The 21,846-nt window shown below is 36.6% G+C and overlaps 1 protein-coding gene across 1 annotated transcript in view; it reads right to left on the reverse strand.

The window, feature by feature from the left end:
* KIF21A (kinesin family member 21A) overlaps positions 1–21,846 on the reverse strand; it is a 70,341-nt gene that overhangs the window by 43,634 nt on the left and 4,861 nt on the right. The window contains exons 2-11 of the mRNA XM_085325156.1: positions 18,456–18,678; positions 16,920–17,102; positions 13,930–14,079; positions 12,981–13,115; positions 10,134–10,301; positions 8,705–8,820; positions 3,347–3,542; positions 2,350–2,539; positions 1,374–1,437; positions 350–553 (exon numbers count right to left, since the gene is read on the reverse strand). Of these exons, the coding sequence (XP_085181282.1) occupies positions 350–553; positions 1,374–1,437; positions 2,350–2,539; positions 3,347–3,542; positions 8,705–8,820; positions 10,134–10,301; positions 12,981–13,115; positions 13,930–14,079; positions 16,920–17,102; positions 18,456–18,678 (1,629 nt within the window). The remainder of the gene's footprint in view (positions 1–349; positions 554–1,373; positions 1,438–2,349; positions 2,540–3,346; positions 3,543–8,704; positions 8,821–10,133; positions 10,302–12,980; positions 13,116–13,929; positions 14,080–16,919; positions 17,103–18,455; positions 18,679–21,846) is intronic.

Below are 21,846 nucleotides of genomic sequence, written 5' to 3' on the forward strand. Positions count from 1 at the left end.
GAACTACCAAAGAACTCCCAGCTATTCAGAATATCWTTTTTTTTCCAGTAAGCCTTTTCCTTTAGTTTCATCACATAGGAGATAAAATATGCTTTTMATTTAATTTAATTTAAATCAGAGATATTCATTCTACAAAGACTGCATAATTTGTTGGATTAGAAGATACAGAGAAAATCACCTACAATTTCAATGTGTAAAAGGATTTGTGGGAACAATAGTTTAGGATCCAAACCCACAAAGCAACAACAAATGAATTTTAAAGTCTCAGCAGCTAGGTAAGATACCTTTTTTTCCCCCCTAATAAAATGTAAATAAATAGCATTATAAAAGAAAAGATTTCATACACCACCTCTTTTTCTTTTTCCTTTCTTTTCGTTTCAATTTTTCTAGGTCTTTCTTGGCTATATCTAGAATTTCCATTGTTTCTTTCTCTGAAGAAAGAATGGAAGTAGAAAATGCTGATGGTCCACCAAAGTATGCRGATCTTGTTGAAGCTCTCGACAAGCTACGTCGAAGATTTTCATTGACTGCTTCACTTTCTAACAATTTTGCTCTAAAAAAAAAAGAAAGAAAGAAAAAGGGGTTAATAGACTACGAGTTATAAACATTGGTAAAGTAGGACTAGTATACCCCTTTAGTATCTCTACCTGCTATGATTATCATTTTAAAAATAAACACCAAACCATTTGAAAATACCAGAGAAATACAACTCCATGAAACCCCCTGATCAGATCATTTTATACAATGGCTATGTATACTATATACACAGCTTATATGTACRTATGGTTTAGAGTATGTATGTGTGTGTGTATACATTCTTTATTATTTAGGATATACATACGTATATACATTTTATACACATAMATATAAATATACACATACAGCATATACAGATATATTACTGTAGCCTTTGCAAAACATATGTAACACTAAGTGGGAATATGCCAATTAACTTTTCTGCATGATAGAGCTCCAAGAAATAGAAAAATAAAAATATCTAAGTTTTTTCTTTTTAATTTAAAAGGACAGCAGATGTACAATTTCTTTTTTTTTTTTTAAACTGAATTTGCAAGAGTTACACCAGGTTATGAAGTTATCATAAGACAATGGTTCCACACTTTGCTGCCCCTCACGCTACAATACCAAGTTATCACCCTTATTTAGGCAAAAACCTATTTTCATTTTCTATTGCCAGCTTCAGCTTTAATCTTCTATGACCATGAGCAGCATTAGAGGGTCTCAGAAGCTGAGGGTCCACTGTCCTGATCTAATGGTTAAATAGTAGCAAAATGATCAGCCAGCTACAGAAACTTGCTGAAACTACTAGTGTTTGTTTTTAATAAAAATAACTCAAATACATATTACGCAAATACCTGAGATCTTCAATTTCCTTGATATAATTATGAATCATGTTGCTAATTTCTTCATTTCCTTCTCCTTTGAAGGAGACAGAGAGGGGGGAAAGGGAGGGCAAGAAAAAGARAGAGAGAGAGAGAGARAGAGAGAGAAAAGAAAGAAAGAAAGGATAATGATAACATTTTAAATATTTGATTACAGCTACCGGACACAGGGTATCACCAAAGAGAAATGATGACCTGGGCTCCCCACTTAGATCTTATCTGAYTTGTGAAATACTTCCTTCTAAGTTGGACAGGTTTTTGGTTCACTGAAAAGCAAGTTTTATTAGCAGAATCGTAATAATGGGAGCTTCATCTATACTGAGCTTTTTATCAGTCCCTTTGCTGTGTAGGAGAATTTTGGTTTGGATTCCTTTCCTGTACCCCCGCTCTGATCAGCTCAGTGTAGAGAGGAAAATTCTGCACTCAAGTTTCACTTGCAGAAAGTCTGAAATATTAAATTCTTCATTTTTCTTCTTTTTGTGTTCTGTGATCAGTACTATTAAAACATAACTTTTCATTTGTTTTCCACATTAACACCTTTTACTAACGTATGTCCCATAAATCAGAGGAACCCGACAAACAGTGCACAAAAACCATTCATGGCATTTCAAACAGTCAATTACTTTGAGATGAATGGGTTCTGCACCAAAGCAAAACAGTTAAGTCTATGTATAACTAAGCACACAATTCCTATCCAAAAAGATTATTTCACATTTCATGTCGTTCATASTCCTCAAAGAATGGCCAAATCAGGGCCCCAAACTCTCTCTCTTAGTTAATGCACAGAAAAATGTTAATGGGGGCGTTTCTCTGCCCAAAGAAACCCTACATTATCTTTTACAAAGGCATCACTTTGCTCCAAGAGACCCATGAAGCAAGAACACAAACAATTTATGTTCATAAACTTATTAGGCAGTTCACCCACAGAGGACACATGCACATTACATACCTGCTCTGGCTAATACTTGGTTGGCCTGATCGCTTATAAGTTGCGTTACTCTAGCTCTTAGTGCATCAATCGTCTCTTGCATTGCTTTAATTCTTACACGCAGRTTGTTGTTTTCTGTTTGCAGCATAGCGTTTTCATGAAACATGTCATTAATGCTTTCAACGCCTTCTTCATCTATAATCCTTTTACCCTTAAGAAAGCAAATATATTTTATTATTCATAAAGGCTGATCTACATAGGCCAACTTTTAACTTAACAAAGGCAATGCATAGATTTCTTAACATTCCAAAAAATACTCATAGCAAAAGATAACAATCTTTCAAAAAGTTTACTACAGTATGGAAAGTTTCCAAACATTAGTGTCTGGCCAGCATATTCACATAAGATGTGTCCTACATAATTCCATCTTAGCTGAAACAGATGTTCTTGAAGAGGTTAAGAAACGACAAGACAATTCTTTAATAAATCAGGACATTTTCAAGCAGAGCAAAGGAAGACAACACTGTTTGGTAAGCACAGTTATTGCTAAAAACATCTATCTTTCATTTAAAATTCCTGGAAGAAATGGACAGAGTAAAAGTAATCAGCTTGTATAATTTAAGATGAAATTTTAAAACATTGTTTTAGCTCTCTGGTAAGATTCAAAAAGCAATATACAAAAACTGTTCTTATATCTGCATATGTGGTAACCTAATTGTGGTGATTTTCATTTTAGAAGTGACTGTTTCCCACTGCTGAGCGTGACAAGGTGAATCTTTGCTTTTCAAAAGACAAACCGCATACAGCATATGTTGATGTCAATGGCATTCATTGATGCATCCCCAAAAATATAATCTAAGACTTTAAAACATCTGGTAATCACTGGAATTAGAAGTGTTGTATAAGTTAAGGTTATTGTTCAATTTTTTTTAGTACAAGAAGTAGAAGCAGCCAAAAGAAAAACAAGCCATAAAGTTACAATCATATGAAAGTAGAAGAAATAGAAAGATGCACTTACTGTTTTGTATTCCATGAGTTCCATCTGCAGTCGTGTAATCTCACTGCGCAAAGCATTTATTTGTTGACTCGCTCTATCCTGATTAACCATCACCTTGTTTTTGATGTTTCGTGCCCGATTGGCATACTTTAATGTGTTCAAGGTTTCCATGAAGTCTCGATCCGAAGGGCTCACACATGCAATCATGAGGGTTTGACTGTAAGTTACAAATAAAGGGCAGCTTTACAAATCAAGAACGAAAGAAAGTAGAGATAGACTAACAGATCTTCATGGAGAAGGTGAAACAGGAGTAGTGACTTCAAAACATTCGTGAGAATTTTCACACTCCAACTCACTAGCAAAGGGTGTCAACCACAAAGTTCCAGCTCTGTGGTGTCTTGTATCACCCCAGTATAACAAAGGAGATACCAGATCATTAACCATGTATAAATATGCAAAATTATAAAAGCAACTAACTAGTTCTCCTAGAAAAGCTTTTCAGGAAGAATTTACTTTGCCTGATCATACCTAAGATGGGATTTAAGCACTTAAAACCATCTCAAACAGTAATTTGGATCATTCAGTTTTCAAGGACTGCCTATTCTCATTAATTCACGATGTGCTATGTTCTGAAAATTGCCTGAATGCTTATCTTCAGCTGCCCATGTGTGTTCAGAAATGCCTAAGGTACCTACAAGCCACCTRGGGTTCTACTGAAATCTGAACTGCCTGAATTCTTCAGCTCCGATCTCCAATTTTCCAACAGCTTTTCCCAAAGCTACTACGCATCTCCTTAGTACAGCTATCCATAAATAAATTTATTCCATAGTGGGGGCTTTTTTTATTTGTTTGTTTGKTTKTTTTAAGTACCACTGCTTAAAAAACACACAACTTCCACATAAAGCAGTAGGACTGCAGTTCTAGGTCTGAAGAGGCACAAACGACATCCTCCACATTCCTGTCACACCCTTCAGCCACCCTAAATTGGGATATGCAGGGTGACAGTATACTCCCTGTTCCAAATGAAAGACTGAGCAGAAAAAACACCTCTTTATTCTAACCTAGTATTTTAAACATTTATCTGGGAGGGGGCCAAACTGGGGTTCCCCTCAAGCACCCCRGAACAGCAGCAAAGAACAGCCCTGAGAGGCTGCAATTGGAGCCCTTGTTCTAGCTATGGATCACACTCTGCAGATGCCTACATGCCCTAAATTCTTACTAGGTAGAAGGAAATACGTACATTTAARGGACTGGATCCTCCCCTATCCCCTGTCAGTCTTAGAGGTGTCTGCTCCCTTTGCAGTCTGTGCAACCGCAGGTGGCTGTGCTCAGAGGAGCACACCGTCTCCAGTGCAATGGAGCAACAGTTGCATTAGACAGACTGAATCCTGATCTTCATCTTATGCAATTTCAGACTTAAACTAATTACTGTAACTCTTTGTGAGGCCGACAGTTATCTTCATTGTACACATTGGGAAATTAAACTGGAAAGAGCAACTAGCCTGAGGATATAAGAAAGATTTAGTATACCAGGGATAGAATTCAGTTCTTCCTTAGCCGACCTGTGTACCTTTGCATCAATTTGCCATTTGCTGGAGTTCAGTTCTAAAGAACATGCCAAATTAAGAATAAATTTTGATTTCCATCAGAACTATTTGTGCTTTATGTTCAGATTACTGATTCTGCTAGCTGTCTTGAAAACTGAAAAACTTAAAACTCCACTTTCTGATGAGAATTTTACAGCGGATTATTTTTTGGACACAATCGAGTCTACCCTCTTGTTTTATTATTTGTTTAAACCCCCCCAAAAAAGAAAACTTAAGTTATTAAAATTTGCGTTTTTCCTACGATGTGTTATAAAATCCTTTCAAAAAAATCAGCACTCCATATTTTTACATGAATAGGCTTTCAAAAAACACAAATATTTCTGTGCTGCTTCAGAACTGTTACAGCATTATGTTTAGATCATATGTCAGATAATATTCTCACTATGCTGAGAATAGTATACAATGCTTTCATCATTGTCACCTCCGGATTCACTACCAAGCTACCACGAATCACGGAACCACAGAAGGGTTGAGGCTGGAATATCTGGAGATCACCTAGTCCAATCTCCCTGCTCAAGCAGGGTCACCTAGAGCACRTTGCACAGGATTGTGTCCAGGCAGGTTTTGAATATCTTCAGAGAAAGAGACTCCACAACCTCTCTGGGCAACCTGTGCCAGTGCTCCGTCACTCTCACAGTGAAGTTCTTCCTCATGTTTCGACAGGAACTGCCTTTGTTTCAGTTTGTGCCTCTTGTCCTCTCACCGGGCACCAYTGAAAAGAGTCTGGACCCATCCTCTCTACATCCTCCTTTCAGATACTTATACACACTGTTAAGATTTCCCCCTCAGTCTTCTCCAGCCTAAAGAGTCCCAGCTCTTGCAGCCGTTCCTCAWAGAGCAGATGCTCCAGCCCTCTGATTATCTTAGCAGCCCTCCGCTGGACGCGCTCAAGTAGCTCCATGTCTCTCTCGTACTGAGGAGCCCAGAAATGGACACAGCACAACTACAGGCMTCCAACTAGACTCTGCACCACAGAGTTCAACCCTCTGAGCTCTGCTAGTTCACTCCACCGTCCACTCATCYAACCCACACCATCCTGAGCTTACCCAGGAGGATGTTACGGGAGACAGTGTCAAAAGCCTTGCTGAAGTCAAGGTACACAACATCCACTGCTCCCCCTCATCGACCCAGCCAGTCATTCCATCACAGAAGGTTATCAGGTTTGTTAAAAGTGTGATTTCCTCTTGGTGAATCCATGCTGACTGTTATCACTACCAGTAATGTAATACTTTTAAGTACTTGCAAAGAGAAAAGATAACATGGACTATAATACCTAAAGGCGGCATTTGGAAGGCTATGGAACAGGCTAACAGAAATCTATTAATCTGATTTTTCCCAGAGAAAAGAAAAATGCATAATTACTAATATTTAGCCTTCCTACACTTCTCGGTAGCTAAAGCATACATAAGAAATTATTTAAGTTATGTTACAATGTATACCCTTTCCTTAACAGCAAACTGCTCATTTGACCTGTTTTAAGATTTATATTCTATACATAAAAATAAGTTCGATTTCCCCACACATGCACACAAATTTAACATCAGTCAGAAACAGACAAAAACAATGTATCTTCATTTTATCTCATAAATGCTCTGAAACAGCATTTGCAATCTGCAGTGTACACTGAATTATATAATTTCTCCCTAAAGGACAGGAGGGGGAGCAATTGAACTATATGAGAGGAAAGATATTTCACAGTCAAATTAAAATACTATTTCAATAGAAGTATAATTTTACAACTRCTTTGAAAAATGCTCATTAGCCACTGTATTATATATTAGCTGACAATTCTATTCATAACTAGCGAATATCATAGAGAGCTGAGAACAGTCATAGTCTTGATTTCTGTTTATTTTTTCACATTATTGGATGTCTTTCTCCCTTAAATTCTTTTGATAATTCTAGTCCTTACTCCACTTCCTTTATCTGGCTCTTTGATTTTCAGCTACAAGATATTACTGAAGTTACGTATCTGCAGAACAGAGCAATGATTTAAGAATTCTCTTCCACTTCTGCCTATTCTTTTGTGAAATGCTCAAAATATTTCCTGCCCTCCTAAAGACAGCAATCAGTCATTCAGATTAAATAAAAGTACTATCTTGCTAAAACTCACTCAGCTCCCTTTGCATTTCTGTATGTTAATGCTAGAAGTTTGTCTAGACAGAACTTYCAGAGTTTAAGTCTGTTTTATGCCCCTACACAACATACATGTAGAGCAGGTTCATACAGACAATTCCAGTGATACAGWAATGTGGTTTTTATGAGGGTCTAATTCACCATAAGATAAATGGACATTTACATAATATACTGTAAGATACACAATTATCAGAAAAAGATAGTTAGCACTACTTGTTTAACGAAGAATGGTATTTTATGCRTGGAAAATTGTTCATACAAGACTCCTACGCATGTTGATCTGAGCAGACTGCAAAGTTGAGCCAGTGCCCAGGGAGAGAGCGGTATCAACAAGCAAATCTAACTTACAAATCTGGTTTGTGCATCCAAGCCAACAGATGGCAACATACACTGATGCACACTACCAAAAGCCCAAGGAGAGGCAKTAGTCAACCGTACAGCTTTCCCATGCGGTAAGCCTGACATCTAAATTATTCTGAATGCCTATGCAGAAACACCTGCTTGCTTTTAGGACCTCATCTGGCTCTTACAGAGTACAGATTAATCAGGTAGACAACATCTATGATTAAATAAATGCATTGCATCTTCTAAAGTAAATAACTGCGCAATATCATTATTCCCCAAGTCTGTGTTTGCGTTGCAGTCATCTCCACAGTAACTAAGCTGAACGACGGTAAAGGCCTGGCTAGAGAAATAAGTGAGTGCATACGGTAACAGGGAGGACAGGGCAAACAAATCCCCACTGTTAGCTGGTTACAGGACCCATGAGTATTTACAAGTTCAGACTTTCCAGTGATGAGATTAGTAAAAAATGTTAATAATAGAAGAGATATTTTTGCCATACTATTTAGTTATAAGCAAATGCACAGGTTCGCCCCATCCAGATAACAGTTTGCAATGCTATCTCAGAGGGAGGGAAAATGCACACGAAGGGGGAAGGAAGGGAAATTAGTTTAAAAAAGAAAAAAAAAAAACAAGAATGGAACATATCTTAACACAAAATTATAGCCTACGAAAAGTTATAATGGCAACAGTCAGATGCAATTCTCAAGAGAGGTTTAAMATAAAATACTTCCAGGATTTTACATGACATTTTAGAATATTTTATAACTGTACAAAACCAGACAGACTCACCTCCTCCACATTACTATATTGTAATACAYCCAATGCTAACCATTGCTTAATTATTAAGTTCCATTAAAAAAAAGAGGGAACAACAAAAAAAAATCTCTGCTTGAAGCAAAAAGTCATTATGGCTTTAAACTACACTCTAATAAGGCTATGATACCATAAAGTTACATAACATTTAAATTACCTATAATCTTAATGGAAAGGAATTGCCCTTTAACTGGAAACAGTAATTCCTAAATAACTAGAAGMCTTAAGCCTAGTAAACCTACAATAGAAGGTTGTAGGTTGAAGGCTGYAGRTTGAATGAAAAAGACAATGCAAAAATCTCTTTCCTGCATTGCCAGAATTTTCTATCAAGACATTAATTTATTTTTGGAACYTTCCCCTAGAAAAGAACTCGGTGACTATTTTTACCGTTGTTTAAGCTTTATCCTACTTTTTCAAGACCACATATTCATCCACACTCATTCACAATGGCATATGTAAAACATCCCAGCTTTCATACCTGTTTCCTCCAAGAGAGTCTTGAAGTAGCCTTGTAAGCTTTGAATCTCTATATGGTACATGAGTTGCCTTCTTACTTTTATCTCCCAGTGCACTTATAACATTGCCAAGTGCCAGCTATAAAATACCAAATCATGTAACACACAAGTTAGAATCAATTCTTAAGTAGTTTTATTTTAAAATCAGCTATAAAGAGAAAAAATGAGTATGTCGATAAAAGCCAACATAATTAAATATATATACACGTATTCATATATATATATATATATATATACACACACACACACATATATACATATATATATAAAAATATAATCATGTTTCCATACTATCAATATGAGTCAAATGATGCTTACAATCTGGTATCTTCAAGAATAAATATTATTAACACAATTTATGTACACTGCTTACCATCAGTCACAAACATTTATTTTTGATGATGATTAAAGCTGGCATTTATGTTTTTTTTTTWAAAAAAAAMCCTATAGCTACTGTTTAAGTTAATTTTATCAAATTTGCTTTATGTAAAGTTAGAATAATATTTGGTRTTAATACAGAAATTGAATTTATTGCCTTTACAGATATGAAATAAGATATGTCTTAAGAAAATTTAAATATTTAAGGCTTGAAATGATGCAGTTCAGGACAACTTTATTCTGTTGATAAATTGGGTCTAATAAACATTTTTAAAGAGCTTAATATTTGGCTTCTGTAAAGTTTTTAATGTGCAACTTCATGTGCTTCAATAACCAACTCATAAACCAAACTGAAGAACATTCCTCTAGATGGCACACTACACAGACAATTATTAATATAGTCACAAATCACAATCTTGACTGATAATCACCAACTCAACTTTTCAGTTTAGTTATAATTAAATAAAACATTTAACGTAGTAATACAGTAGAGAGAGCACAATGCACATAGACAAAAAGTATGAACTGATGCTGCCAACTTTAAAATTATCTTTCCATTTCCATGTGTTCTCCCTAGGGTCATTATACATAAAGTTTAGTAATTATAATAGAGAAGCTCTATTCTTTAATCAGTTCAGCTTGTTTGTTGTCCACATTTTACATGCCTGTATCCCTTGTAAACTGCTTGTAATTTTCTCTAATTGGGTTTTTCATTCAACTAGAGCTGAAAGGAGTTTTACAATATCTTCTAAAAGTTGCAGTAACTAGTTGTATTTTACAACAGTTATGAGTTACTCGCTGGAATCTAGTGTAATCCAGAAATTGTTAACAAGTCAGAATCTGCTAAGGACTAATATACATTCTTATGGCTCATGCCATAGTCCTTGTCTTGCACACGATTTATTTCTACTTCAGGGATTACTTAAAAAAAAAAAAAAAAGAGAGAAAAAAAAGATCCTAAAAGGACGAGAAGATGGTACCAACAGYATATGGAAACAAGTTATTAAATCTTACTAATCCACAGTTGATGGAAATGCCTTCCTTTGCTCTTTCTCCTGTAGCTCCTGTTCGCTTTAACCTYTCAGATCCTGCTAGATCAACAAAATGGAACTTGGCAGTAAGAGTTTCAAACTCATTCATCTGAGAAGATTCAGATATTATCCTGTTATCTGTGGCATTATCCTGAAATGAAGAAAGAATCCATAAATATTGGCAAGGTCTTTCACATGAACATAATGCACTGCAAAGTTCAAACCAAAGTTATTTTACAATACCTATTCTTCATGTGTCTCCTCCCTTATTTACCAGCTTTCTTTAATAACACCATTTCCTAGAAACTGTCTCCATTTTAGTCCTAAACATTATGCTTGAAGATCCAGCTCTACATGCATACCTCATACATTACTTCTAAGTATGGGGTACAATGTTTTTTCATGGGGGGAAAAATACATATATTAAGAAACTAAATAAAAAAGGTCATAAAGGAGGACAATAATATTTGTATCTCTCCTGAAATAAATCTTAAATCAATTGTCAGAGGACATAGTCTTCAAAAAATAAAGGGGGGGGGCAGATACTACCCAAAACCACTTAGTCCTTAACCTTGCCAAACAGCTAAGAGATTTATAACTTTCTAATCCCCATTATGATTTTCCTTGTTCCATGAGTTTGCTTTTTAAATCTTTTATTTTATTAAAAAGTCTTCCCAGCAACCAAGTGTTCTGCCAGCACCTCTGACTTGGCCAGGAAATAAGGACAGGGGAAGTAAGGAACAAGGGAGAAGGAAGAGGTCCTGCTCTTTTCTTTCCGAGTTGCAATTACTGGCTCTTCATTCACCCTTGCTGCCTGAGGCAGCGCAGAGCCCGCCAAGGAGCTCGCTGCCCACAGGCGGGTGGCAGCTGGTCGGCCTCTTTCCTCTTCACATCCCAGAGCACAGCACTAAAAATATCCTCTTTCATCRGATAATCCCAAACTTCCTGTGTATTAATGTAGCTGTAGAATATATCATGTAGTTTTATTTTACTCCAAATGTCATTGTCATGAAAGCATCGCTGAATGAGAAGAGAAACATCTTTAAATTACTTTGCTTCTTGGCATTCCTGCTCAACTCAACACAGGGCAATTGCTCCCCATCTTCCGTGACAGCACGTAACAYGAACAAGTCCAGTGAACGCTGGGCTTACAAAATTATTCACACAACCCATTCTACAAGCTTTATTAGGAATATCTATCATAATCTGCATATGTTTTTCCTTAAGAAAAAAAAAAAGAAAGAAAAAACCCAAGCCTCAGGTATTCAGTGGCAGCGATCTTTATATGCCCTTGATCAATTAGCTAACAGCTCCCTTYGCGACTGCAAGGAGTAATATGTGCGGTTACAGACCTAGCCCTTCTCACAGTAGTTAAACACTTCGTTTAAGTGATTTCCTTYTCTAGTTGATTCAGAAGAGCACGAGTTCATGCCGCTTTACAACAGTTGGCCTGTTGCTTGCTGATACCTGCCAGTCAGGCTGCTCCTGGATCACACACTCCTTCCCTGCCCTCAGAGTCATTGATTAACACATCCTTTCATTCTGGCTGATTTAGTAAATCACACGGGCATCCAAAAACTTCTGAGAAGTGCTGAGGGCATGAATGCAGCGAGAAGAGAGCTCTTCCACCCGCCGCAGTCCCGGCTGCCTGCCCACCCTGGGCTCACAGCAGCCCTCACCCGAGGAGAAACTGAGCTGCCCTGGATACAGAGGTCTCCTGAAACTGCCGGCTACAGAAGGCAGCAATGACAAGCTTGAGCCGCATCTCTCCTGGTCACCAGTTAAAGATTAGGATTAATTTTTATCTGAAAAGTCTTCAAAGGCCTAAGTGAGGCATAGCCTCCACCCCGTAAACACTGCAGAGGCAGAGCATCTGCCATCTAAACAGCTGAGATTCAGCATCCAGCAATGTTATACTCCAGATAATCWGATTATCTTGTTCACATTCCCAAAAAACAGAGAAACAAAACACAGTCTGAAACAAGACAGAAAACAGCCAGCTGTTCCTCTTCGGATGGAGGCATTGGTGGGCAGGTGTCAACCGGTGCTTGTTTGCTGTGCACCGCGCTGAATCGGAGCCAGGGTGCACCAGCGGCAGACTGGGTTGAGCACCGGCATGAGCCGCAGGACGGAGCTACCCATGGAGGGGCGTACTCCAACAGCCCTCAACAGGACCCCCACGCAGACAGGGTCACCAAGCAGAAGCCGAGGGACCTTTTCTGGACTCCCAGTGTCATGTCAGTCCCTCCCTGACCGAGGAGACAGGCCAGCTTCCTATGCTGTTTGCTCAAMAGCTCTCAAGTAAAAACATACTTTGTCCTGCTTTCCAACAGAGGCATAAAGCAGATCAACATAACACAGAGGACCAGGGAGGAACCCTCATTCTGCCTGCAAATGATTTGTAGTGTTTGTAGTGCTTTCTCAAAATTCTACTTCCTCCTTATCAGATATCAATATGTTATCAGGAATATTCAGCAATTCTGGTCAGTTGAYGGTAAGTTTAAGTCYACTACCTACTAACACATTTAAAAATGCTTTCCAACTAAAGACAAATTACATTTTAACTTTCTTGTGTATGTTGCAAGAAGATACTGAAGAAAATGGGCAGGTTCATGTAAGAAGGCTGGATTTTACTGTTGCCTGTGGCTAGAAGCTGGTTACATATGCATAGATTAAATCAAATTATTATAATGCTTAGCAAATTCATTGAGCATGACRACCACTGTAGCATTTTTACCAAATGCAGCTCAAATAGCAGTGGTTGCAAAACCAATATTCACATTTTGAAGAACGGATACTAGAACGTGATGTTTGATAACCATATACATACAGTGTTAAACGCAGGGCAAACTCTGGTTTGACATAAGTGTATAGTAAAGATAGCRTGTGACCGTGAGCTCTGAACATTCATCTGAGTACTGGCAGTGGTTCGCGATAAAGCTCCAAGCTTCAAGCAYTGCATCATCTAGAAAGAAGAGAAGTACGTTTTACTGTTTGCCATTTAAATGAATAAAAGGCACTGAATTAGATTGTTTTTGCTATAAATAAAATGTTTTTTCTTTGCTAATGTTTTAGCTCCTGTTCATGAAAAGCACATTTTGTGGTTCTTTAAAGAAATCATTTAAATCTTTGTTCTTTGTATCCCTCTTTCCACTGTCCCATGGTAGTAACATGAAACGTTTTCATTCATCTGTGACAAAAATGTACTGCACTACAACCACTGACATTTGTATTGAGATTTGCAATGCATTAACACTTATGAACAGCAGTTTACCTCGCATCAGTCATCTTGAAAGCTTTTCTACCACAGTACAAACAAAATATGTGATTTGGGAAGGTAGCTTTACATATATGCCAGGATTTTGACTCCCAGTGGAACTACACTATTAGCATAAGGCTGTTTCTAGCTTAACCTACACTTAAGTGCACTTAATTTCAAAGATGAGAGAACTCTACAAGAACTTTTTTTTTTAAAAAAAACCTACAGTTTATGAAAACTGTATGTGATACAGAAAGTTTTGATGCAGCAAAAAAGGAGAGCTTCTACTTTTAACTGCTTATGCTAAACAGATTAATAAGTGTGGATATTTGCTTCTCTTTTGTCTGTTGAATTTTTATCTGGAACTAAGGTTTGAAAACTTAAAATCACCCTGGCCCCCTAAACAAAACAGAATGATAAAAATATGAAAGTTCTACTGACTTTTAATCAAAACATACAGACAACACATTTACTCTACAGCATACTARCTGCCATTTTAAAATTTATTTTTAATGATCACCTCTGATTCTCCATTCACAGTTCGAGTTGTAACACCCACTGTATAAATTCCTCCAGCTGAATCTTCATGGATTTTGATATTTGATTTTTTATTCTTTGCATCAATATCACGTGTAGTATCAAACAGATCAAGAATTTCTTCATTGTAAAGCTAAGGAAGGGGAAAAAAAGGGCAAAAAGAAATTACTTTAGGAACAATTCCTGTAAAGACTAATAAATCTATGCATGGCACATACAGAACATTCTAAAAACTTACAACAAGCCAAGGCTCTCACTAAGGGATGCTCTGAAAATCCACCCTTACAAGAATCAGATGTATACTGAACAGTTGCAAATTAATTTATCTGCACACCTTACTGTTATGCCACCTACAGACTCTTTGTCAGGACTAAGCAAGGGGATCCACTCAGTACTAGCAGAACAGCAGTAGCAGTTTTTTATGTGGCAGGCTCCTCTGGGCACTATCGCTCTTAAGTTGCTGTCTTCAGGTTTGGCCTTGGTCTTTACTTTTGTTCTGCTGCACAATTGGCTGCATCCCTCCCCAAAGTTCAAACTCACTCCATTTACTCCTTGCCATCTATATCTTTTCTCATTTTCTCCCTTTTTCCTCAATAATTCTACCTCTCTTACTTTCTTTTAAATAATCTGTTCTTTCCCTGGGAGGAATTTAATGTATAATACTTTTTGTGCAAGCTGCTTATTAAAAAATACATGTCAACATGCCAAAAAAATACTATGGTATGGTTTCTGGACTTTTCTTTCCTACAATTCCCACACTTTCAAGCCCCAAATTTGATTATAACTCACAGGTACAAATTTCATATGAGCAACAGCAACAATTTACTATGTTTCAGGCTGGTTAATATTTACTGGATATTTCACAGGGGCTCCTGAAGAAGTACATATACAGTTAATGATCTTTTAACTCAGTATCATTAAGCACCCCAGCAGCTCAGACTTACAGGRCATTCAAACAAGGTAGAGTAATGATAACAGAACCAGCAAAAACATTAGAAAGAACTATGCAGTTATCAATGCTGGAGGAGCAGGAGTATGCCATGGGTTTTAGGAAAGGTGTTTAGGTCCAATTGGCAAATGAGAAACTCAAAGAAAAGCAGTCTCTCATTCAGAATCACAAGGTTCAGGTCTCTAACGATATACACTGGAATAGCTTCCAGGCCCACTTCACATCAGCAGGGCTTAGCCCAGAGCAATTAAATCACTGATCAGAGTTCCTAGGCAAAGGCCAAAGAATCACTGTAAAAGACTAGTATAAATCCAATATATTTTATTATATACTGAAATCAAGAGACTTTCTCCTCTCAGAAGTGAAAATCCATCCATGAATAGAAAAGGCTTACCATTTGCGAGTGCCTTTAACTCCTCTCATATTAAAAAGGAACTGTATTTAATTACTGGCCATAAATATTTAAAGTAAGAATTATCTTATTGATGTTCTACTTGCTAAGGTTAAGCATACAGATGCCATAAATTGAAGAGAGGATCCTGATAATGTACCAATAACTGCATGGGACTGCATATGCCTATCTTTTCCAAAAGTTAGCAGAAAAGCAAGGACATAAGAGAGATTTCAAGGCATTAAAAGAAAAGCAAGTAACTAGCAAACAGCAGTCACTGTTCTTGAGAATTTTTGAAATTATCCAGCTGTCAGACTTCAGTTATTCTAAAATAGAGTTTTGCATCCCATTGTTCAGGTGACTCGGTTCTTTATGCAACCTAGCCCTAACGGTAGATAGAATGTTTTGAGAAGAAAAAGGCTTTCACATACTTTGATACAGGAACAGTACAAAATACTTAAAAAGTAATGTTTTCTCACAAAAACTTGAAATTCAGATATTGTCCAYGTAGTGTGGTTAATGCTCATGTTGCAGCTGCCTAAGTAGAAACAAAACTGGAGCTCCCTGAGGTTCCAGTGGAGGGAGAAGAGAACAGTACCGCACCCCCATTATCCAGACAAACATTAGCCAGAGCTTCTAGAATCTCTACATAAAGTTAACAGTGACAAATCTATACTAGTGCAAAACAATGCCAGTTTGTTAATCTTTAAAAGAACTATAGGAATATATGACTAGAGTACCTAATTGCCTCAGCAGTAATAAAAAAAAGCTTTTCTCTTGGGTAGTGTAAGAACTTTTTCTTCAAAATAGAGTGAAGTATCAAATTTCGCATCTTGGTAGTGAATATAAATATGTTAAGCTCAAACCAAATTAGTTTAAAACACAGTTACATTGACAGAAGACACAGCAGAAAAGCTGCAAGACAAACCAGCAGGTGCTTCAAACTGGAAAGACTACAAGTATAACAACTTCTTTTACCAGGAGCAGTGTTAGTGTTTGCAAGAACACACAAAGGCAACAGTTTTTCCACAGCAGAAAACTAGATCTGTGCTCTGGGCCCAGTGAAAGACGTAACAGTGACACAAAAACCCAATCCTAAACCACCAAAAAAAAAAAAAAAAAAAACCACACACACACCACACCACCACTTATTTTTATGCTAGGTTTATTGTTTTATTAAAGAAAGCTAACAAGTTTACTACACAGATTTTGAAAGCCAAAGAATCTATGGCCAAATTATACAAGTATGCAAAGTATGGTTCACTGTTCAAAGGTGTGAAGTACAATTTATTTTTATAAGTTATTTGCTTTAAAGTTTTGGAAAGAAATACAAAGCAGCAGCAGGCCCCATGAACAAGTGTGTAGTATAGAAAAGAGTAAATGATGCTTATTACAATTGTTGCTACACTTCAAAATAACGCTGCAAAGGACAATTCTAAAACTACTGAAATAAGATTAAAAGGCTCTTCTAATAAATTAGAGAGCCAGAGCCAATCCTATAATTAATTTTCAAGACTTCAGAAGGAAATTAAGAACATTTTGCGAGAGAAGAAAGAGTGTAAAAGTAATAACCAGCAAAACTGTTTCACTGGCTTTCCAAAAATATATTAGTTATACACACAAACATACTTACCTCTAAGAACTGTGCATTCACTTTAAAATCTGGAGGTGGAAGTCCTTGTTTAATAGCAGCTTGTTTCTTTTCTTCAATACATCTAAAAAGATGCTTAACAGCACGTGATATAATGCCTTGTTCTTCTTCTGTTATGTTGACATCGAATCCAGTTCCCATGGTGTACGTTTTCCCAGCACCTGTCTGAATTGAAACAGTAGTCACTAGCACTCAATTAATGGTACCAAATCACCACAAAGAATTGTGGTTTATGAATGCTAGTGCTAGACAGAGACTAAGTCACACTTAGTATTTTTGCAGTATTAACATGGACAAGGAGAACAGGTCATTTTAGAAAAATGGATAAATAGTAGAAGCTGGACAAATTCTACTGTTTATCCGTAGATTAGACACAAGACAGGCAAGGACCCATTCAATCTTTCATAACCTTTCCCCTACAAGCTTTCACTAAGCTGCTTACATCAGGCTTGAGGAATCATCTCCGAGGTCAAAAAAGTTAGTGTTTTCAACTGAAAATAATTGATGCATATATTTCAAATGTAATATTATAATTCACAATTCTTCACTGAAGGAGATCAAATGACTCAATTATTCTAYCCAAGATATTCAGACATCATATTACCATTGTTTTCATTTTGTAGACAGCACCTAGGAATACAAGCAAGCTGCACCTTCACTAGCAAAAAGTCCTTAATTAAAAGCAGTCTTAGAGAAGACAGGGTAGTGTTGAGTTTTCACTTAATTAGTGGGTCAAGTCTAAGAATAGCATCACAAAGGTGATTATAATCAACTGAACTAGGTCTGCAAACTGCTTTGTTTCACTAGGACTAGGCTTCACCTAGCTAACTTCAGATCAGTCATTTAACATGGTCAAATTCAGCATCTCACCAAGACGTAWTTTTTATGCAATCAATTCCTAAGGGAAAAAAATCAGAAGATAATAATGCATTTAAGTTCCGTATATCATGTCAATGACATTTCAGTTCTGAGGAATAAAAATCGTGCCCAGTTTATTCAGAGGCTGTTCTCTACAGAGAGTCCCCTGACTTTGGAATCTGCCTATTACATTTTGCCCACAAATAATCAGGCCCAAGCTTTTTCAGGGCCTATTAAAAAGTTCCTTTTCCTCCAAGCATTCAAAAAGTATATATAAAGCTGTTCAGGGGTATAAAAGAAGGGGTATAAACTGTTCAGAAAGAATCTTATTACAACATACCATTGTAAATCAACTGATTAAATCACTGATTTGTATTGCTGCATTAGGGATGAATTCAGGAATTATACAGACTCATGCTCTTGTCAACATCACTATCAATTCAAACGTACTARATATATTTCTGCAGAATTTCAATTGTCATCCTGCACAGACAGAATCTGTACAAACTCAAATAGTCTTCTAGAAAATGTCTTGTTTAGAATAAAACAAAGACACAAAAAAGTTAATGAATTCTGAAACTAAAAAGAGAAAGATCAGCTACAGAAAATTGTTTACACTTACTCCAAAATAAATACTTCAAATGAAATTGTAAAGCTTACTTGGCCATAAGCAAAGACAGTGGCATTATATCCTTCAAAACAACCTTCAATCAGTTTTTCTATACACTGTATATAGATTTCTTCTTGCTGCGAGTCAATGTTAAACACGTAGTCAAAAGTGAAGGCCTTATCTTTTCCCAGGAACACTTGAGGTTCACCAGGCGTGACAGATGTACAAATATGGCATCCTTCAATCTTCTCTTTGGCTAGCTGTGGTCTAATTCTATTTAAGAMAAGACAGAAATAACATTAAAACTCTCATAATTAAAAAGAGCATACAAATAMCAAAAGAAATCTGAAAAGAATTCCTTACTGAAAAGGAAATCATCATTTTTCATCAAGCTAGGAAACTTCCAGCTGTCCAACCCAAACTACTGACTGTATCAGACCTCCACTCATACAAAAATTCATACAAATAACATTATCTTCCTTGAAGGTTCACCTGCCAACATCAAGCTGATGACCAGAAGTCTGAATGTTCTGTATATATAAGACGCACTACTGAAGAGTAACTTGTAGGAACTGTTTCAGTCTTTAAATCAACCTTTCTAGTTTCATCAGGCTGTTTTCACTGTAAGAAGGGATTTGTTATAGCAATGAAAATAATAAATTCAGAGTAGTTCCAAATTCAAGTAGTAATTTGGGAGCAGGGACTCTCAAAGCCTATGCAGCACCTGAAACAAAAGCTCCTTGCTCTCACAGCGAGGGGAGACCCACACTTCTTCCTTTCTAGTAAACTAAAAGGAATTTTGCTGCAGCAAGAACACCTCAATGAAATGTTCCATTTCAGTGAAGTAACAGATCTTCATAGGAAAAAAGAACAATTTTTAACAAGTTCTAAAAGTAAGAATGTCTCAATTCCTCACCATTGAAACAAACCTCATTTTTTTCTTCAGTTAGTTCAGCTTCTTTCAAGCTAGTGTATAAACATACAGTTATTCTAATGTCTTGTACGTTATAACTTTATCAACGCTTCTGTATTCTTAATACGGTATTGTCAAAATTGAATTCATATACCTAGCTCTGTAACTAAAGAAGATTGTAGAAGCATGTAACTCATTTTTWWWAAAAAAAATGARTAATTACAGGAAGAAAAACTCTGGCCAACAAAACATTATTCCAGTTGTAATTAACTAATAAATTATTTAGTGAATTGCTTTTTTTTTTAATATATATAAAGCACTTCCAAGTTCTCAAAGCAAAATCAAAGTTAAAACATACAGCTTAAGAGCAGCAGACAACAAATAAGGTTATATAAAAGGGCAATGAAACGTCAGTGCTACAGCTACACACAAAGTGATGGAATACTATGTACAGATTCTTCATTTAAATCAAGCTTCAAGTACTTCTATTTACCTCAGTGTTGTTACTTTCAATTATACAAGGTCTAAGTTGAAGCTCTCTATATATATGGGTTATACTTTAAAGACATACATTCATTTCACACTCAATGCTTTAAAGGCTGAGTCTACATTAGTGTCTTGGCTCGGACTAGCTGTGCCATTTTGAAGCAAATTCCCCTGACAGCTCTGCTTACCTGCCACATCTTGGTTTGGATCACAGACAAGTTTCAGTGTGCAAAAATTCTCTCTCTTACAGGGGGAACTAAGCCGAAACACTCCATGCCAGGCAGACCTAAAACTTGTTCCAAATGTCTAATGGGAAAACGTGAGGGTTCAAAAGCTACCTGCTGATCTACTGTTACTACGCCAAAATGCTAATGTAGAAGAGACCATCTCTAGCAACTCTGAATGATGTGGCTGTGATAGACAAATTCAAATTATATCACACAGATACTTTAATTCAATTAAGAAATATCCTGTATGRATGACACTGAGCATGATGCATCATCTTTTTACTCCAGATAAGAAATTTTTCATCCAAGTATGTGCACTGCTATCAGGAGTGCTTTTCAAAATTTATATTCAAAAGGTTTCATGATATCCCAGTATGTGATACTTTAGAAGACAGCTATGATTTATTTATAAGGTTTTCTACACATTTAATTCCTTTATAGAAAGTTCACAAATAGCAGGCAGTGCCACCCTCCTAGCATACCCTCTAGTACACAGCGGAAGTTAAGCAATCCTTTGAAAATATCATTAAAGGACCAATTATAGTATGCATACAAGGCAGTTTCTCAGTCAGAAAGATACAAATATTCTATAAAGACTATTTGCATTTAAGGCCTTGCAGTTTTTAATATAGGTCACAGACTTTGTCATGAATAATCATTAACATCAGCTTTTTATTTATGAAATGCTAAATAATTCAAGAGTTAAAGCTCYTCCACTATCAAACAGCTTAGTCTATTAGTAGTTGTTTCCACTGATTCCAAAACTTGAAGAATATGTATATAAATGTGTAGTAAAGTTGCTTCGTTCTAAATTAACAAACATTTTGCAATAAAGCAGTTTTTATTTCTAGGTAGAGGGAAATGGCCTTCAAAGAGAAAATCATCATATGCCTTCCCTAAAAGCACTCTGCACAACCGGAAAACTGAGTTGTTAAAACATAGCATGCTACCTCCAACACTTCAAAGTTAGAAAATGACAATGAGGTAGGTTCTTTAAAACAGACTCCATTTATTTTACTGTCTTATGATTTAATGCCTTGATGCCAGTCAGAGGGCAAGTTTCTTTTTAAGACTAAGTACTCTTATCTTTTCACTAATCCAGTGCAGATAACACAAAAGCAACCGATTTTTCTCCCAAGCATGAACTTTGAGGGCTTCTAAAGTTCCACAGGTGCGTCTCACATTTCTCTTATAGTCGAGCAAGACTAACAAGACCTTTTCTAAAAATCAAGAAGCAAACCATGCTTTTGAAATGAAGTAGCCTTTTATGTATCCCAAAAGACYGATTTCCCCCTCAGTTCCAACAAGCTTTTACTACTGACTCTAGAATGAAGACTAGAAATTAAACAAAAACATAAAGAGCTTTGTTCACGTATTTTCATTCTGGCTGGTAAAAAGAGCCCCAAAATTAGCTTTTGACACTGAGGAATTAATGCAATTATAACAGATGCCAAAGAATTCTCTCCCTTCTCCAATAAAGGCCCAGAATGGCCAAAAAGGAACAGTATGCCTAAAATATCAATGATTTACATAAATTTGGGGGGTTACAGGACTGTCAAGCAAGCAGTTTTGACATCAGTCTCTAAAGACCTCTCATGAGGATTCTCATAGTAAGATCCCTGGCCTGCAACTGGACAATACATATGAGCAGTCTGCTATCATAAAATCATAACAGTAAGACGCGAGTGCTGTGCGTGTGTGTGTGTGCGCCTATAACCATGTCTCAGCAAGATGCTATTCTGGAGACCAGTTGAGCTGGTGGAAGTCTGTGCCAGAACTAGCACAGATCACGCACTAGCACTTGTTATTGAAACA

The sequence above is a fragment of the Rhea americana genome, unplaced genomic scaffold, assembly GCF_003343005.1.
Source record: "Rhea americana isolate MKP2758 unplaced genomic scaffold, rheAme1 scaffold_1, whole genome shotgun sequence".
Taxonomy (NCBI): Eukaryota; Metazoa; Chordata; class Aves; order Rheiformes; family Rheidae; genus Rhea; species Rhea americana.